Raw genomic sequence first — 18,875 nt, 5'->3', positions numbered from 1 at the left:
AATAAAACAAAGTACTACCTGAAAGAGCGCCCGGACACCTGAGTACTATTTTCTCCACGTCTGACTTGTAAAATTGAGCCAGGAGTGCAATCTTCCTCTTCCTCTGCATATAATCCCTTATCTTAAAGTATTGGAAAAGGTCCCCATTGAACAATCTAAATTTCTCATTTAGCTGTCTGAAATTCCTCCCCCTCAAATAAATTTCCTCGTCAGGAGATTCCATTATTATCCCATAACTTAAAGCCGGAGTCCATTTCCCCAGGTATAAATCTCCCACCAACGGGGTAAGTGGCGAGCTCTTGCGCCAATTACCCTCGTCTTGCCTCATTATCATCGAGGGTGTCACCGAATTTAAAATGATTGGACTCTTACACTGCATCGTCACGGATTTCATGAGGCTCCAACATCAAGCCAAATCCACTCTGAATTCCCCTCATACTTAGTTAGCGAACAGGTCACTTATTGAACCTCTCTTCAAGTCTGGAAGGCCACACCTCCCGCGCACTGTGAAAGCTACAATTTCGTAAGTTTCATTACGGGGCATCTGCAACGCCAAATAAAAGAACCTAGCATACAAACTACTCGTAGAGGTAGCAACAAAGGAAGCGACAACAGACAAGAAAGAACATTCATTTTAATCAGTGGATGGTTCGCACTGCTGCCTCATAGCGCCGGAGACCCAGGTTCAGTTCCCGCCTCAGAGGGATGACTGGGTTGAGTTTGCAAATTCTCCCCGTGCCTGGGTTTGGTCTGGGTGCTCCAGTTTCATCCCACAGTCCAAAAATGCGCAGGTTAGGTGAATTGACCGAGCGAAATTGCCCGGAGTGTTAGGTTAAGGGGTAAATGTAGGAGAATGGGGTCTGGGTGGGTTGTGCTTTGGCGGGTAGGTGTGGACTTGCTGGGCCGAAGGGCCTGTTTCCACACTGAATCTAATCTAAAAACAATAATCCCTCCCACTGCTGCAAATCCTGTTTTATCCTCTCCAATAGTTGAACATAGATAGTTCTACCCAGCTGGTAGAAGGCAAGAGTAGAAAAAATCCCAAGTACAGAAAACCTTTTAAGGGTCATCTGAAGAGGAACTGCATGCCATCCGTGAGTTCAGGCACCTCCAATAATATCTCATTGGAGGCAGGGGAAGATATACGGGAAAATGTAAGGAAAATTTCAGTATGTCACACAGCGCAGGCGATGCAATTGAAAACTTTACACAGGGCTCGCATGGCGCCAGAGAGGCATTGCTTCCGATTTTGTAAAATTGATTTTATAGACCAAAAAACTACCAAATAAATTCATTCTTTGAATTAATCTCGGAGCAGTCTCCTCCGGATTGGCCCAAAAAAGGACGTCATCAGCGTATAGAGAATTCTTTCACACCCCCATTCCCATCCCTGGCCACTATTTCAGGATCCCTCCTAATAGCCTCAACTAACAGCGCAATTGTCAAGGTAAATACCAGCGGTGAAAGAGGACACCCCAGTCGACTACCTCTGCTCATATTAAAGTTTTCTGACTTAATGCCGGTTAGAATGACCGTCATCTCAGGATCATTAGAAAATACTGGCACCCATCTGGAAAAGAATCCCGCCAGACAAAAGTGCTCTCGGTTTCCAAACATGTACGACCATTCTATCCATTCAAATGCCTTTTTTGCATCAACGGAGACCGCCAAACCCGCGATCAATCTTTCCTGCTATACCTGCACTATGTTCAGTACCCTTCTGACATTGTTGAAGGATCTACGGCCTTGCCAAAACCCGCCGGATCTTCTTTGATACTATGAGGCAACACCTTTTCCAACCTCAGGGCCAGCATCTTGAATAGAATATTAAAATCTACATTCAACAATGAAACTGGTCTGATTGAAGCACATTCTTAGGGGCTTTTCCAGATCTTTAAAATGAGAGAGATATTAGCTTCCCTAAGAGAGGGCAGAAGAACATCCTGTGCATATGAATAGCTAGACATCCCCAGAAGGGGTTCAACCTGCACATTATTGAATTCCTCATAGAATTCACTTGGGAATCCATCTGGTGCTGGGGCTCTGCCATCCGGGAGCTGCTTTATTACTTTCTGCACTCCCTGCACTGTTGTTGGCGCATTCAACAGGGAAATCTGTTCTGCATTTATACTGGGGAGGTCCAGATATCTACCTGTCTTTTCTCCAAATTCAAACCTTCTTTTTTGCACAAAGAAGACCTTTTTTATTGCCTCCTGTGTGTGCAGTGAGTCAAGGACTGCCCAGAGGACCGTGCCCTTCTGCAGCTTGACAAAAGAGGGCCCATTACAGTATACCTCCTCAGTTGTCAACCGCCGGGTCTCCAGCATCCGTTGTTGTTCCTCCCTCTGCCTCCTTCAAGTCATTGAATTCGAAATAACTCGGCCTCATAGATGTGCCGAAGTGACCTCCCAAATTATTGCCGGATTACTGGCCATATCCAAGTTGATTTCGCAGAAGGCCCTGAGCTCTCTTGTGATGTACTCAAATAATTTGCTGTCCCTTACCAGGAATGGGTCCATGCCCCAGTGCACCAATTCCACCACCCTTGATTTTAACATCTAAATACACTGGTGGAAGTTTTAGATAGTTATATCTCCAATTTTGCACACCAATGTTTTGTCCAAACACTCTGATTGCATTAAAAAAAATGTGAATTCACGTATGGCACTTGTGCGGTTTGGAATCGATCGTAAAGTCTCTTCCATTAGGGTGGAGGTGCCTCCGCACATTCACGAATCCCAACTCCTCAAACACATACACAACTGCTTAGGTTGCGCAGGCATATCTTCTGGGCCTCTTGGCAGCCTGTCAACCGCGGGATGTATTAGGCGATTAAAAACCCCTCCTATGATCATGCGGTGCACCCCAAGACTCATTAATTTAGTGAGTGTATATTTAGAACTTTAAGAGCGTGTGCTGGCGGACAATACATATTCAGGAAGCCATACTCATCATCATGTCTTCGACCATTAAGAATGAAGAACCGTCCATGTTCGTCCTTAATTTGTTCAATTAACTGGAAAAGGAAGTTCCTTCTCATCAGAAGAGCCACTCATTTGTGTTAGAGCTAAAGGAGGAGAAGAATATCCTGTCATAACCACACCATCCCTCTCCCACCCTCACACCACCACCCCCCACCCCTCCACCCAACCCCACTACAGTTTCAGATGTGCGAGGGACAAAACATTAACTGCATAAAGGCGAAACACTGCTCCGATAAAAGCTACTATAACAAAAAAAACTAATCACGACATTTAACTTCAGCAAGCACCCAAAAAAAACCCCAAGTCACTAGAGATCTCCCCCTTTGCACATAGGGGGCACGCATCACAAGCATTGCTACCATCCCAATGCCGTGCCCTTGCCACAGGCAATTCACAAATGAAGAAAACTAGTTATTTACATTCTGAGAATTAACAAAGGATGCCCAACCACTGCACCCCCACCAACACACACAAATGCGCGCACGAACACACACACACTTATCTTAACCACACGTATAGCCAACCCCAATCCGCAAAAAAAAGGACAGCAGTCAAAGAAAAAGCCCCAGATAATAACAACCCAACTGATACATGAAATAATTCCGGTTTTATTGCAAGGCATTATGGATTAAGCCGATAACCACTAAAAAAAGGGGGAAGAGAGGGGAAAAGAAGGGGAACTAAAACAAAATCCATGTCATTGTCTGTAACGATGCTGCTCCCCCAACACCCCGACCTGAGTCCTTTAATTCGGAGAATTCACAAAGACCTTCACCTTTTCTGCAGGATCGAAATGATTTGCCGCCCCTCCATGAGCAAAACGCAACACGAAATTTACACATATCTTCATCAAACGCCCTTTCCTTAATTAGAGCCCCTGAGAAGTCCAAAAAACTCACTAAACTTGGTAATTTGCACATTAAAGCCTGTGAATCTCTTTGCAGTCTTCTTGTTGTTTCAATCACTAACTGTTTTTCTTTATGATACAGGCAACACCACGTGGGGGCGTTGGTCCAACCCGGCCCTGCTCAATGCAATGCTCATTGCATTCCACAATCAACAGGCCTGACTCCAACTCCAGCCCGAGGAACTCCAAGAGCCACTTCTCCAGGAAGCTGACGAGGTCTAGCAGCAAGGTGCACAAGGATATGGTCAACTCCTTGCGAGCTCCTGCGTGCAGATCTAAGTTTCCTATTTCCTACAATCGTTCCACGCTCTTTAAAATTAATACGCTGTCTTTTTTAAAAAAAATACTAACGCCTCTGTTTTAACTTTTGGAATTAGTGTGTATAATTCTGGTCTACCTCTTATTGGAAGGAAATTCTGAAACTTGAAATGGATCAAAAATGATTGACAAGGATGTTCTCAGAGTTGGAGGGTTTGAGCTGTAAGGAACTGTTGAATAGGTCGGGGGTGTTTTGGCTGGAGCATCAGAGGCTGAGGAGTGACCTTACAGAGGTTTATAAATTCATAACGGGCATTGTAATGGTAAATATACAAGGTCTTTTCCCTACGGTGAGAATCCAGAAATAGAGGGCAAATATTTAAGTTGAGAGGAGAAAAATTTAAGAAGGAGGCAACTTTTTCACACAGAGGGCAGTGCATGCATGGATTAAACAGCCAGAGGGCGTGGTGAAGTCTGGTAGAGTTTCAACATTTAAAAGGCAACTGAACGGTATATGAATCAGAAGGGATTAGAGGAATATGGGCTAAGTGTTGGCAAATGAGGTTAAATTAGCTAAGGTTTCTGGTCGGCAGGGACACGTTGGACTGAAGGGTCTGTTTCCGTGCTGTACCTGTCTATGACTTTATGACTGTAAGTGATTACACAACAGTATCAATCAGATCAGTGGGTGACTGTTAGGAAAGATAATAAGGTAATTCAAATGTCTGCTGTCACTATTTTTATCGCAATAGATATTCAGTTTTGAGTACTGTTGAAAAGCATAATCTCTCAGAGGAAAATGGAAGAGACTGTCATAAATTGGGCACAAAATTTATGTGAGGCGGGCTTTGACAGCATTTGAAAGAGTAATTTAAAAGTTCTGTCATGTCAAGGGAACAGGCAAGAGATTCTGCTGCAGTGAGTTTGAACCTCGGATAATATGCTGTTTTCTTGGTGCCAGGATTAAGGATACCTCAAAACGTTTCAAGCATGTTGTGAAAAGGGAGAGTGAGAAACCAGAAGTTACTGTACACCTTGGTTGGAATGGCATTGTTAGGGAAAAGATTAAGATATTACAGAGTGAATATAAAACGTTAGGTAGAATATTAAAACAAAGAACCTCAAATGTAGCTTTCTCTGTATATTCCCACTGACAAGTTCAAACGAGGGAAACACTAAAAAGATAATGTAGAAAAATCAATTGCTGAAGATATGGTGTAATCTTTAGGAATTCGGGTTCTTGGATCATTTTGATGTTTTCTGGGGTCGAAAAGACCTGTTCAAAAAAGGCGGCTTTCACCTCTACTGGAATTTGTCCATTATCCTTGCAGGAAGAATTGCTAATCCTGTTAAGGGAAAAGGTAAACTATTCGAGAGAGGAGATGGAGGGATCCTAACTTCCAGGATAAATGGGTAATTACGTGAGAACAGTTTTGATTCTGAAAGCAACAAATTAATAAGAAATGACAAGCAAGAGCAAGTCTGATAATGAAGTCGTGCTGATGAATTAAACTTCATTTATTGCAATGTAAGATGTATTACAGGTAAAGCTGATGAATTCAGGGCATGTTTGGAAATATGGGATTTTGATGAAATAGCTATTGCTTGCTACAGCAATGGACAGGAATAGCAGCTGAATCTACCAGGTTTCAAATGCTATCGGTTGAATAGAAAATGATGCAAAAGAGATGTTCATAGCAAATGACAGTATCAATGAACAAATTAAACAGGAAGCTGCATTGATCGAGCAATTTTATCATTCATGGTCTGACGTTATTTTTATTCATTCTTGGGTCTTGGGTGCCCCTGGCTGGAAAGAATTTATTGCCTGTTCCAAGTTGCCCGCGATAATGTATTGGTGAATTGTCCTATGAAACCAAATGTTGTACCATGAATCACCATGACGTAAACAGGGGAGTTCCATGACTTTATCGAGCAACAACAACATCATGGAGGGGATCTTGGTGGTTTTGATGCTCCCAGTGCCTGTCCCCCTTATCCATGTAAATGAAAATTGGTGTGTGCTTGAAACGTGCTGTCTGGAGAAGTTCAGTGAATTTGTGCAGTGCATCTTGTTCTTATTACACACGAATGTCCATGAGCATAGGTAGTGGAGGACGCTGACGGTCCCAGCCAATCGAGTGGGCGACTTTGTCTGGAATGGTATCAAGCTTCTTGACTGTTGTTGGAGCTGCACCCAACCATGCTAGTGGAGCATAATCCATCATATTCCTGATTTGTGCCTTTTAAATTATAGACAAGATTTAGCGAGTCAGGCAGTGAGTTACTCGCTGCAGTATTCCTAGCCTCTAATCTGCTTTTGTGGCATACGTGAAAGGTAACCCACAGAACATGGATATTGGGAGATTCAGTAAGGGATCAGAATGTGGCTCACTGGTTACCACTGCTATTGCACAATGCCAGGCAGCTGGCCTCAATTCACTATTGGGGTGAACTTTACGCAATCTCGCCATATCTATATGGATTACCATCTGATGCTCCAGTTTCCTCCCATCTTCCAAATTCGTGCAAATTAGTTCGATTGTTCATACTCAGTTGAGCCAGGGATGGGTAGGTTAGGTGGGTTAACCATGAGAAATTCAGGATAATGCAGGTATGGCTCATTGGACGGTCAGTTTACATGCAATGGGCCAAATGGTCTCTTTTCTGCATTGGAGGGATCCCATGATTCAGTGATGATAACGCCATTGAATGTTGGGGGCAGGGGATAGACTGTCAGTTATTGACGATTGTCTGGGATTACTGTGGGATGTATAAATTATCATTTGTCTGGAGAATGTCCAGATGCTTTTTTTTTGCTTTTGAACATTGATTGCATCATCATATGGGAGTCACGAATTGTGCAGAGCCTTATGCAATGGTTGGTGAACATCCTACGTCTGGTGATATGATGGAACAAAATTAATTGATGAAGCAGACACTGCCCTGAGGAACTCCTGCACTGATGACCTGGAGCTGAGGTGGCTAACCTGCAACATCCAGAACCATCTGTCCGTGTGCCATATATAATTACAACTAGCAGGGCGTTTGCTTCCCGATGCACACTAATTGCAGTTTTGTGAGGGATTCTTACTGCCACACTCGGTTGAATGCATCCTCGATATAAAGGTCAGTGACTCTCACCTCATCCTGGAATTCAGCTCTTTTGTCCATTTTGAACCAAGGCAGGACTGTGGTCAGGATCTGCGTGGCTTGAGTGGAAGCGAAATTGGGAATCACTGAGCAGGTTATTACTGAACAAGTACTGATTGATAGCACTGGTGGTGACACCTTTCATCACTTTACAGATTATCAAAAGTAGACTGAAGGAACAATAGTTGGCCAGCTTCGATTTGTACTCAAGATTTTCTTTTTTGTATACAGATCATACCGAGACAATTTCCCATGTCAGTTTGAGGACATGTTTTAAATGTACCAGAAGAACTCTAGGCATGGGAGTTTCTGGAACACAAGTCTACAGTACACTTGAAGGAATGGTGGTGTGGACCATAGCCTTTACAGTATCCAGTGTCTCTATCTGTTTGTTGATATCAATTGGAGAGTATTTAAATGTTTGAGGACTGCTATCTGCTATGCTGGGAATGTCTGCAAGGCCGAAGTGGATTATTCATTCAGCGCACCAAGCTGAATGTTGTTGCGAATGCTTCAGCTGAACCTTTTACACTGATGTGTTGGGCTGGTCCATCATTTACATTGGAAAATCTGTGGACCCTCCTCTTCCAGTTAAGTGTTGAATTTTCACCAACTGGATATTGGAGGCACTGAAGACCATGGGGACGCCAGGAATATATTTGGGCAGCGGCTGAACCCAAGACACTACATGTGCAGTGTTTTCCAGCCTACCTCCTCCTCTAACTTGTGTTCGCTTGATAAGGTAAGGCTTTTCTATTTTTTTTTTCTTCTGTAGTATGTGATTGTTTAAAAATTTGCTTGCATTTTTGTAATTATTTATTAATCTGTTGTTTGAATTAGCACATAGCAGAGAAGTACTAGAAATTATTTAGAACATAAATTTGTATAAATGAATTAACTAAGAAGAGATGGATTGGCAGGTGATGTGATGTAAGTGTATGATGTTGGAGCTGTCTGATCCCACTGTGAACGGCAGTGCTCACATTTGCAGCAAATGTTAGTTCCTGGAAGAAGTCTGGTTCAGAGTTGATGATCTGGAATCTGATCTTCAAACACTGCAGCACATCCGGGAGGCGGAGATTTACTTGGATGCTTTGCATCAGGAAGCAGTCACACCTGACAGATTAAGTGATTCAAATTCAGGTAGTAATCAGGGATAACAGGGTGTGATTGCAAGTAAGGCATGTCAGGGGGGTGTAGATTTCTGAGTTCGGGAGTGGAGGAGTCTCTGCTTTTGTCCTTATTCAAGGTATGAGATTCTTGCTCCCCATGTGAAGGAGAAAAAGGGCTACAGGGAGGATGAGCCAACTGACCATGGCACGATTCAAGAAGGCGGAGCAAAATGACAAATAATTGTTATAGGGGATTTTATCCTTTTGCAAGCCAGATTGCGAGTTCTACATTCTGTTTTACCTGACTGTTACCAGCGTGCAGGATATCTCTGACAGGATTGAAAGGATATTGGATCAGAAGGGGAAAGATCCATCTGTTGTCGTCCATATTGAGACTAACATTATAGGCAAGGCGAGAATGAAGGACCTGTTTCGGAATTTTGAAGCACAAAGAACAAAAGAAAGGAACATGTCCTCGAGGGTCATAATCTCTGTATTACTGACCGAGCCATGATCAAATCGGCTTAGGGATAAGAAAATTTGGGAAGCAAACACGAGGCAAAGGAAATGGCTTGGGAAAATGGGGTTACTTTCATGGGGTATTTGCATCAATGTTGGAACTCAAGGCATCTGTACCAATGGGATGGTCTCCACCTGAACTGAAAAGGCAAAATAGGTTGATCGCGAGGACTTTAAACCCGTGAGAAAGTGAGGACTGTAGATCCTGGAGATCAGAGTCGAGAGTGAGGTGCAGGAAAAGCACAGCAGGTCAGGCAGCATCCAAGGAACAGCAGAATTGACGTTTGGGGCAAGAACTTTCCTGATGAACGGCTCTTCTCTGAAACATCGATTCTCCTGCTCCTCGGATGCTTCCTGACCTGTTGTGCTTTTCCAGCATCACACTCTCGACTTTAAGCTTGTGAGTTGGGTGGCAGCGAAAGGGAAAGTTGCCGGAAGTAGTATGATAAATTAAAAGGTAAACAGCAGGTTCACATGCATGCAGGAGGGCTAACATAAAGGGCAGACAATGAAAGAAGCAAAATGGAAGGACAATTCAGGAGATATTAGAGATGTTGTGAATCATGACGGTGCTAAAGATAGCATAAAGGCGCTTGACCTCAATGCTCAGAGCATTCGTAATAAGGTTGAGGAGTTAACGGCACAAATCATCGCAAATGAAAGTGATTTGGTAGCCATTACAGAATGGTCACGACTGAGAGTTAAATATCCAAAGGTACAAGACTATTCAGAAGGACAGACAGTAATATAAGGGAAGTAGAGTAACTCTGAAATTCAAAGACGATATTAGGGCGTTGTTGAGAGATGACATAGGGTCTATGGAAAATGAGGTTGAATGCATTTGGGTGGAAATTAGCAATTCTAAGGAGGAAAACGTACTCAGAGGCATAGTCTATACGCCACCAAATAATCATATCACATTGGGTCAGGCAATAAACAAAGAAATAACTGATGCCTTCAAAAATGGCATGGCGGTTATTATGGCGGATTTTAACCTGCATGTAGATTGGTCGAAGCGGTCGAAGGGTTGCCTTGAGGGTGAGGTCATTGAGTGAATCCGTGGTAGATTTCTTGAACAAGCTATCCCAGATCTGGTCCTGTTTAATGAGACAGGATTAGTTAATGACCTCACAGTTAAGAATCTTCTTGGAAGATGTGATCACCATATGGTTGAATTTAGAATACAGCTGGAGAGTGTAAAGATAAAATCCAATACTGGGTTCCTGTGTTTGAAGAAAATAGAATGAGGGCGGACTTGGCTAATGTTGACGAGAAACAAATATTTTATGGCGGGACAGTTGAAGAGCAGTGAGGACTTTCAAATAAATTTTTCAAAGTCCTCAGGAAAAGCATACTCCGGTGAAAAGGAAGGACTGTAAGAAGAGTGGTAATCTGCCATGGTGGTCTACGGAAAGAAGGCATGCTGTCAAATTGAAAGAGAATGCATACAAAGTGACAAAAAGCAGCATGAAACTAGAAGATTAAGAAAACTAAAGATTAACAGAAAGCCACAAAAAACAGGAATAAAGAAAAGTAAGATAAAACATGAGAAAAAACTAGCACAGAATATAAGATGGATAGCAAAAGTATCTATAAATGCATAAAACGAAAAAAAGTGGCAAAAGTAAATGTTGGTCCTTCAGACAATGAGAGGAGGCATTTAGTTATGGGACATGATGAAATGGCCGAGACATTGAACTGGTATTTTGCATTGGTCTTCACAATGAAGGATACTAAAAACATGCCAAAAAGTGACGAAGAGATGAAGGACTGTGAGGGCATGGAAACTATCATTATTATGGAAGAGCTAGTGTTGGGCATGCTACTGGAACTAAGGACAGATACGTCGCCAGGTCCTGATGGAATGCATCACAGGGTATGAAAAGAGATGGTGGGAGAAATAGCAGGTGCATTGGTTGTAATTTTCCAAAATTCCCTGGACTCTAGGGCAGACCCAGCAGATTGGAAAACAGCAAATATGATGCCACTGATTAAAAAGGGAGGTAGACAAAAGATAGGGAATTATAGACCAGTTCGCTTTACTTCTGTGGTGGGTAAGATGCTTAAGTCTAACATCAAGGAAGAAATAGCAGGGCATCTTGAAGGAAATTGTCCCGTTGGACAGACGTAGCATGGCTTCATGAACGGCAGGTCATGTTTGGCAAATTTTCTGGAATTCTATGAAGACATTGCGAGGAAGTTAGACAATGGGGACCGAGTGGGTGTGGTGTACTTATACTTCCAAAAGACCTTCGATAAGGTGCTGCATGGTAGGAGTAGCAATAAAAAAGTTTATTAGTTGAATGTTAAAAAGTTGAAGGATGCTGCTATGCAGAGGGACCTGGGTGCTGTTGTGCATGAATCGCAGAAGGTTCGTCTGCAGGTACAACAAGTAATTAGGTTGGCAATTTAAAGTTTGTCCTTCATTGCGAAAGGGATTGAGTGTAAAAGCAGAGACGTAATGTTGCAGCTATACAAGGTGTTGGTGAGGCCACACCTGGAGTACTGTGTGCAGTTTTCGTCTTCTGACTTCAAAACAAATGATGTTATGGCAATGAAGGAGGTTCATTCGGTGATTCCAAAATTGATGGAGTTCGATTATGAGGAGAGACCTTGTAGACTGGGATATTTTCAATAGAATTCAGATGAATGCGGGTAATCTCATGGAAACATATTAAATGATTAAGGGAATCGATAAAATTGAAGTAGATAGAATGTTTCCACTGGGAGGTGAAGCAAGGATAAGAGGGCATAAGAAGGCATTCCTGAAGAATGGCTCATGCCAAAAACGTCGATTCCCCTGCTCCTTGGATGCTTGCCTGACCTGCTGCGCTTTTCCAGCAACGCATTTTCAGCTCAGAGGGCAAAGCCTCGAGATTAGAGGGAGCAGATTTAGGACTGGATTGAGAAGGAACTTCTTCACCCAGTGGGTTGTTAATTTATGGATTTCCTTGCCCAAGGGTGTAATTGACGCTACTTCAGTAAAGCTATGATAGATACACTTTTGAAAAATGAAGGAATTAAGGGATATGATGAGTATGCGGATAAATGGAGCATAATCCATGCAAAGATTATCCACGATCGGATTGAGTGGCAGAACAGTGTCGAAGGGCCAAATGAATTATTCCTTCTCTTAGTTCTCATGTTCTTATGTGGCAGGACTGCTGAGTTTAGATCTTTGTTTGTACGAAATCTCAGAGAAGTCTGTCTATCACTTGCTGCCGATGCTGTTAGGCATGTAAACAAGTTTAGCCGTTAACTACCCTGTGAGTTTTCTTAGGCTGCCCTATAACAAACGCCCAGTAATTGATTTTAAAAGAAACACACATATTGACATCTTAAAAATGAATCTTATTAAGGTAGTTTAAATCTGTAGTCATGACAACATGTGTCTTCCTCTTCTTGAGAATGTCCTACATGGGAATTTAAGGCCCACACCCTGCTTTGCCAGTCAAATAAACTCAATTCCTCTTGATGCATTGATACTGGGTAAACAACAGAGAAAGGAAAAAGAACGTACAGGTGAACATACGAAGAAGAAATTATTCTATTCGAAGCAGCTGAGTTCAAGAATTTCCAGAGCAGATTGTAGTGTAAATTTGTCATTTTAATTCATATTCTTTTGATATATTTGGAGGGATAGTATTGTGGAACATGTTCATCATTGAACTCTCATTTGCAACACATGTTAAGAAATGAATTGCAAATCGAAGACAATGCCTGATCTTGCATTGCTTAAAATTCAAGGGATAGAAAAAATCGTTGGGATACATTTTAACATGCACTTCGTTACAATTCCATTTGCTTAAATTGTCAAGATTAATAATAAAGTCGTTATTTCATTTAGTAATGTAATTTATTGTACAAAGCCAGAGTATTGCTGAAAAAAGACCAATTTTGACAAAGGTTTTCACGTTGCTCTCAACAGTTCAATTCATAAGGAATAAAAAAGTAAAAGAGAGAACACCATTTACGCTGTACAAGAGGAGGGTGTTGGTTGTTTCATAAGTGGACTCTCATTGGGAGAGGCGTTTCTACTGAAATGAAGGTGTTTGAAAGTCACTTGTGTACACTGGAAGCTGCATATATTAATAAACCAAGCTCTGTTGTCAGCAGAGAGATAGAACATAGATAACAATGTGCCAGTTTTAATACAATAATAAAGGGTAAAGCGATTATCCGGTTCAAATCTCAAGGGATAGCCTTGATCAATCAATGTCATCTCGAGTGATTTAGGAGGCCAACAACGTTTGTCTATTAATTATGGTCATCGTCAAATCAATGCATTGTCCATGATCATACATCTACTTACAGAGTCTACTTGTCAAAACTGACAGAAACCCCCACTCATAGAGCATGAATGTTAGTTTCACTTGATCTTAGCATTAACTCCAAATTACACTGATGAGTGAAAGATTAAAAGTTTCAACATCATGTGCTTTCTTTTTCACAGCACTTGGTCCAAGCTACCTTAAAAGAATGCATGATTAGAGTCACGGGACGCGTAATTGTGTTCTTTATTTCCTCTCTGAATTTGCGCTGGGTAAATACATAAATAAACGTGTTTATGCAGCAACTCGTGAACTTAAGCATATATCCAGATTGTTCGACAATAGTAAATGGATTGTTGTAATTTGATTCTAAAAACGATACGTCTGCAAATTGTATCCAAAAGTAAGACACAAGTGTCAGACTCCACCAAAGCAGAAAGCTGCCAGAAATAGCAAGTAATAAAATAATTGATTTTCTTCGGTTCTCCACCACCGGATCGTTGTAATTCTGACCTTTATTCTTTCCAATGACACCGCTTCTTAGTCTATTTGCCTGTAAAATACTCCTGATAGTTAATACATTGAACAGGAATATTAAAGCAAACGGTAAAGCTGGAGTAAGAATAGTTTCAATCCAAAGAAATGCAATCCATATCGGTAAAGTATAAAAGCTTGCTTTTGCAACACAGGACCATGAGATATCATCAATTATTTCACGAGCTTCATATATAAAATAGATGGGAGCACTCTGCAAAGTGCTCAAACAACACACCACGACTATCACTGTTGTTGCAGTTTTAGTCGTGCAGTAGTTTCTTTGTAGCTTCTGACAGCAAATAGCAATAAACCTATCAATGGTGAATGCCACAGTCAACCGCACAGAACAATCAACACAAACAAAGCCCAGGACGAGGTTCAGACTGCAAATTGGAGTGTAGTTTAGGAACGAATATGGAAAATACGAATCTTTAATCTCGTAGAGCATTACATCAAATACCAGCACAGACAAATCTGCCACCGCCATGGCCACTAGGTATGTGGTAATGCATTTGGAGAGCTCACAGCGTCCGCGAGAGAGAATTACAATGGCTACCAGATTTGCTGCGAAGTGAAAAAAATTATATTTGATAATATTGTCTCCAGTTTGAGAATGATCAGTCAATTTACAACTTTCTGATCAAAATATCGCGCACTCTTTATGTTGGTACTTGCCAGCTAGCGGGAGTTGGAAAATGAGTCACATTGTGGAGTTTTACTCACAATCAGTATTATCATGCATTGCAGCTGCATGGAATAAAATTGTTGCACTCTGAAATAAAGGGTCGACTGGTCATGACAGTCTCCAGAAATTTGGAATGTTCTAATTTCTGCTACATTAGGTGGATTGGCGGATGTGCGAAAATGAGTTTCTGTTCCAAGGTTGTGCTGACACAAAACTTTGTCTTTTCATTTGATTCATATACTTGGCAGGATAGTTGATTAAATATTTTAGAAGGGCTTGCTTGATACTAGTATTGTCTACTCTTTGCACATACAATCGATCAAAATTTTAATTTTGCTAAAATTGTAGTGTTATCTCATAAAAGGAGGAAATCAAAAGATGAGTTTAATAAACTTATAGAATGGGTAGGAAAACAGAACTTCCACACAGGTGTGTGTGACATAGCACACCTTAGCAGGAAAAATAAAGTTGTAATGGGCCATTTAGAAATTAAATGACAAAACAGTGTGTGGGACAAGTAGATATAGGCAAATGGATGCAGAGTTCATTAAAGAAGCTACACACTAAAAAGGCCGAAAAAATCCCCAGAAATCACAAGGTTTCATTAATGCACGTCCATAGATATGAACTTTAAATCAATGTTTGAAATCAAAGTACTATGACATTTTATAATACCAATCTTAGAATTTTGCGAACAGCAGTTGTCTCATTAATATTGTAAAATAAAAGAGGCATTGCAAAGATTAATGTTATTTGGAGAGTGAAACTGAATTAACAGACTGTACCCATCAATAGGTTTCCCATTGGAAAACCAAATCGAAGAAAGAAGTGTGGAAATAGTTCAGGAGATCGTAAAATCACTACTCAAATGCTCATATATAAAGGGTATCCAATTGCGATCAAAAATGGAAAACCAATACACCATTTGTTCGTGAATTCAAGAAAAATATTATTTAAAAAGTCATATTCAAAATGTGGAACTGGTTTCCATAAGCATACGCTGAAGGGAATATTCAGAATTCAATCGAATATAACTGACCTCATGAATAAGAAAGCAATATAGGTTTCCAACTCTACAACCTGTTTTTATGACGGAAATTGTTTCATTATTTTGTAAAAAGGTTGGCAAAATACAATATTGGTGCACAGTAAAACGGATTTTTTTTTCAGGTGAATCAACATTCATAAAATTTGTCCATAAAATTATTTGATTTGTCTTTCTCCACAAAAACTGGCGAATTTGTGAATGTTTCTAGCATCTGAGAATTCTACATCAGATTTCTAATCTTCGCAGTGTTTGCTTCTGAAGATACAAAAGCAATCTACAAATGAAACTAAGGGACTATGTACCAATTTTTTTAAAAAAGAGAAACTGTGTTTCCAAGCAAATTATTCTGTCCAGAATTTCTAACATACATGTAGTGTTCTTAGCATTTAATTTATGAAGCTAATTAACATCAATGGTCTATAGGCAAACAGAACATATCATTGACAGAAGGAAAAGTACTCCAGTTCAACAGAGTTGATCATAAATTTTAAATGATTATAAAATGATTACCAGGAATAGCAACTACTGCAAGAATAGGGTAGTAAATATTTTCCACCTGTATGATTGCTGGTTGAGCCATGTTCGTATAGTGTTCTCAAACCAAAATGCAACTAAGCTTGCCTTTATACTTCACCTCACCTGACGACACGAGTATTACACAATGATTGACATCAGTGCCAGTGTTTTGAACAAACGCATTACCCCCAAGGTGTATTTCCATCTATTGCTGAAGTAGTCTGATTACACCCGACTGTTCCTCGTTTAAAAGAGTAAAATTCATTTAAAAGAGTCGAAAAGAGTCCATGTATGTGATCAATCATCTGAAATATATTTTAATCCCTACACTCAATGAAAATGACAAGACTCTTGATTCTAAAAGTATTAAATACTAGATTGATAATGTTGAAATAATTTCATAGATGTGCATGTTTCAGTGCTCTAGCGTCACCAATTTCTGATAGATTTGTACACAACAATAAATACTTTATAAGCTACCTGATTCATGCATTCAGCGAACCCTCACAAACTATACAGAGACCTATTATGATTATGAAATCAGTAACCTGATGCAATGAGGGCAAACTGCGAGTTTAGGTTTCGTTATGAACTGACAATGGACGGAGTACAGAGATAGGAATTGGTTTAATATTCATTGAAATTCAAGAAAATTAATTCAGATAAAGTTGATAAAATCCATCTCAAATGTCAATGGGAGTTTGTATTTTGCACTGCAAATTAGCATCTCCCAAACATTCTACACATCCTTGATAGTGAAGGAAAGAAGGAAAATTGCAAGTGAGTCATTTGTTTCGATTCGTCTCCTCTTCCTGGATTATGTTGCATTGATATGATCTCCACGTCTATCCCTAAATTGACATTAGTAATGCTTCTTAAAGTTCGCATGGTTGAGACTTTTAGCAGGTTCCATTTCTCATAAAGGGAAAGTGAGGGCTGCACATACTGGAGATCAGTGTCAAAAAGTGTGGCGCTGGAAAGAAATGCAGGACATGTCCTGATGAAGGGCCTGAAACATCATCTCTCCGACTCCTCGCATGCTGCCTGACCTGCTAAGCTTTTCCAGCTCCAGACATTTTGACTATATTTCTCATTACTTGCTTAAAAAAGTGCTAGGATATATTTGTGTTCAGATACAATGAGTACAATGCATTCCACTGTTGCCTCGGGAGTGTCAATATTAATTGTGTCAGCAGTCAGACGGAAGCAGAAAAATTGAATTTGCACAAAGCTTCAAAGTTTCATTTGTGTATTTTTTGGGAATCAATTAAATGAAAATGTTGTTTAATGAAAAAAAATCTTACAAACCAAGATAATATCAATTAGAAATGAATGGAGTCGACTGATCGATTCAAACTAACCATTGCTGAAATTTGGTAACTTGGTGATGAAATGTCCAGGGAAGACAGAATAACACCCGGTATCAATACTGAATATATCAATAGCTATATCAAATTGTTATCATCAAGGCTACAGTAAATTGCAATATCATATCCGGAGGTGGTTTGAACTTTATGGCATGGAGATTTCAATTGTTTCTGATTGGTATAAATTTAAATTATTCAGATTGGAGAATGATGAAATATTTATTTTCATTCAAGTGAATGTGAGTTACTGAACTCAGATGTTTTGTTTCTACTAATTAATTATTGAAATCATACCTTTATGGAATCACTTTGCTGATTAACGTTTATTGCACGTTAATTTCTCTTCTTGCATCCTTTCACTAAGCAAGTAAATAAAATCTGAATATTCAGATTTATTTTGTGAATTAACCTGAAGCTGTCTTATTCAACCGCACTTTCACCAGGTTTAGGAAAGAACAGGCATATACCTTGATGGCCACTGCCTTCTCGATATTTCGTCAGTAGACAGATGCGCAATTCTTCACTTTGAACTTAACGTTAATGACATGAACAAGTAACGATTGTGCAAAAACAAAAATAGTGGTGACTTCTAAGTGTCAGAAAATTGGGTGGAATGCTGTCAAAAATCTGAGTGTAGAGGAGTTCCATTTCACCCTGCTAGTTAATCAGATAACATGCAATAAACTCAAAGAATGTGCAATTTAATTTGAAATCTAAATCACATTTATAGGGTTTTTAATGCTTGGAATATAGCAGTCTGTTGTGGAATACTGTTTCCAGCTGTGCCTGAGACCATCATGCATCGCCAGACAAGACTTGGTTGAAATAATCATGTGTGGTTACGCAGAAGAGAATCTCACGTGACAGTTCAAATGTTTGCTTGCACTCTGAAAAATGCAATGCATAGTGTCATTTATTCAAATAGATGTGAAGAAAGTGAGGACTGAAGATGCTGGAGATCAGAGTCGAAAAGTGTAGTGCTGGAAAAGCACAGTCAGTCAGACAGCTGCTTCTCGGAATTTATCTGAACGGCTGTGCTTTTCCAGCACCACAATTTGCGATTTGAGGAAATGCACCCACATGGTGGAGTTGGCAATTCTCTTTTTGCATTTTGTGTGTGTGTGAGTTTTTATGCATGTGTGTGTGCACTCGCATGTTTCTGTATGTGTGTGTGTTTGTATTATTAGGAATACATCACAGATTAGTGATATAATAAAAGTTTCAGTCCAAAACTAAGAACAGTTTGTTGGGGAGATTTCACTGCGGTGTTTAATGTAGGGCTAGGGAGGGTGACACTTCCAGCCCTGAAATGGTTAACAACAGCCAAGCGAGCTGCTGCAGGCGATTGCATGACTGCTGGAGCTTGTAAGGGATATGCATAATGTTAATTAAATCTTGGAGCCTGTAAATACCAGCCAGTATCAATTGCCCCATCGAAACTCGGGATTCATAAAGAAACTGATCGGAATCTGTAACTGTTAGACAAGTGAATTGCTCTATCGGAACCTGTAACTAGTG

At 40.3% G+C, this 18,875-nt stretch overlaps 1 protein-coding gene across 1 annotated transcript; it reads right to left on the bottom strand.

Annotated features, from left to right (window-relative positions):
- Positions 1 to 13,364: 13,364 nt before the first annotated feature.
- On the bottom strand, positions 13,365 to 16,054 carry LOC148140689 (putative G protein-coupled receptor 139). Its single transcript, XM_087979000.1, has 2 exons — positions 15,985 to 16,054; positions 13,365 to 14,305 (listed from the first exon to the last, which is right to left on the bottom strand). The coding sequence occupies exons 1-2, from the start codon at positions 16,052 to 16,054 to the stop codon at positions 13,365 to 13,367; spliced, it is 1,011 nt and encodes a 336-aa protein (XP_087835126.1).
- Positions 16,055 to 18,875: the final 2,821 nt, after the last annotated feature.

Source organism: Chiloscyllium plagiosum, unplaced genomic scaffold (genome assembly GCF_037043375.1).
Source record: "Chiloscyllium plagiosum isolate Xiang-an unplaced genomic scaffold, Cpla_swu_hap1 HiC_scaffold_35, whole genome shotgun sequence".
NCBI lineage: Eukaryota > Metazoa > Chordata > Chondrichthyes > Orectolobiformes > Hemiscylliidae > Chiloscyllium > Chiloscyllium plagiosum.
This window is presented reverse-complemented; position numbering and strand designations above follow the sequence as displayed.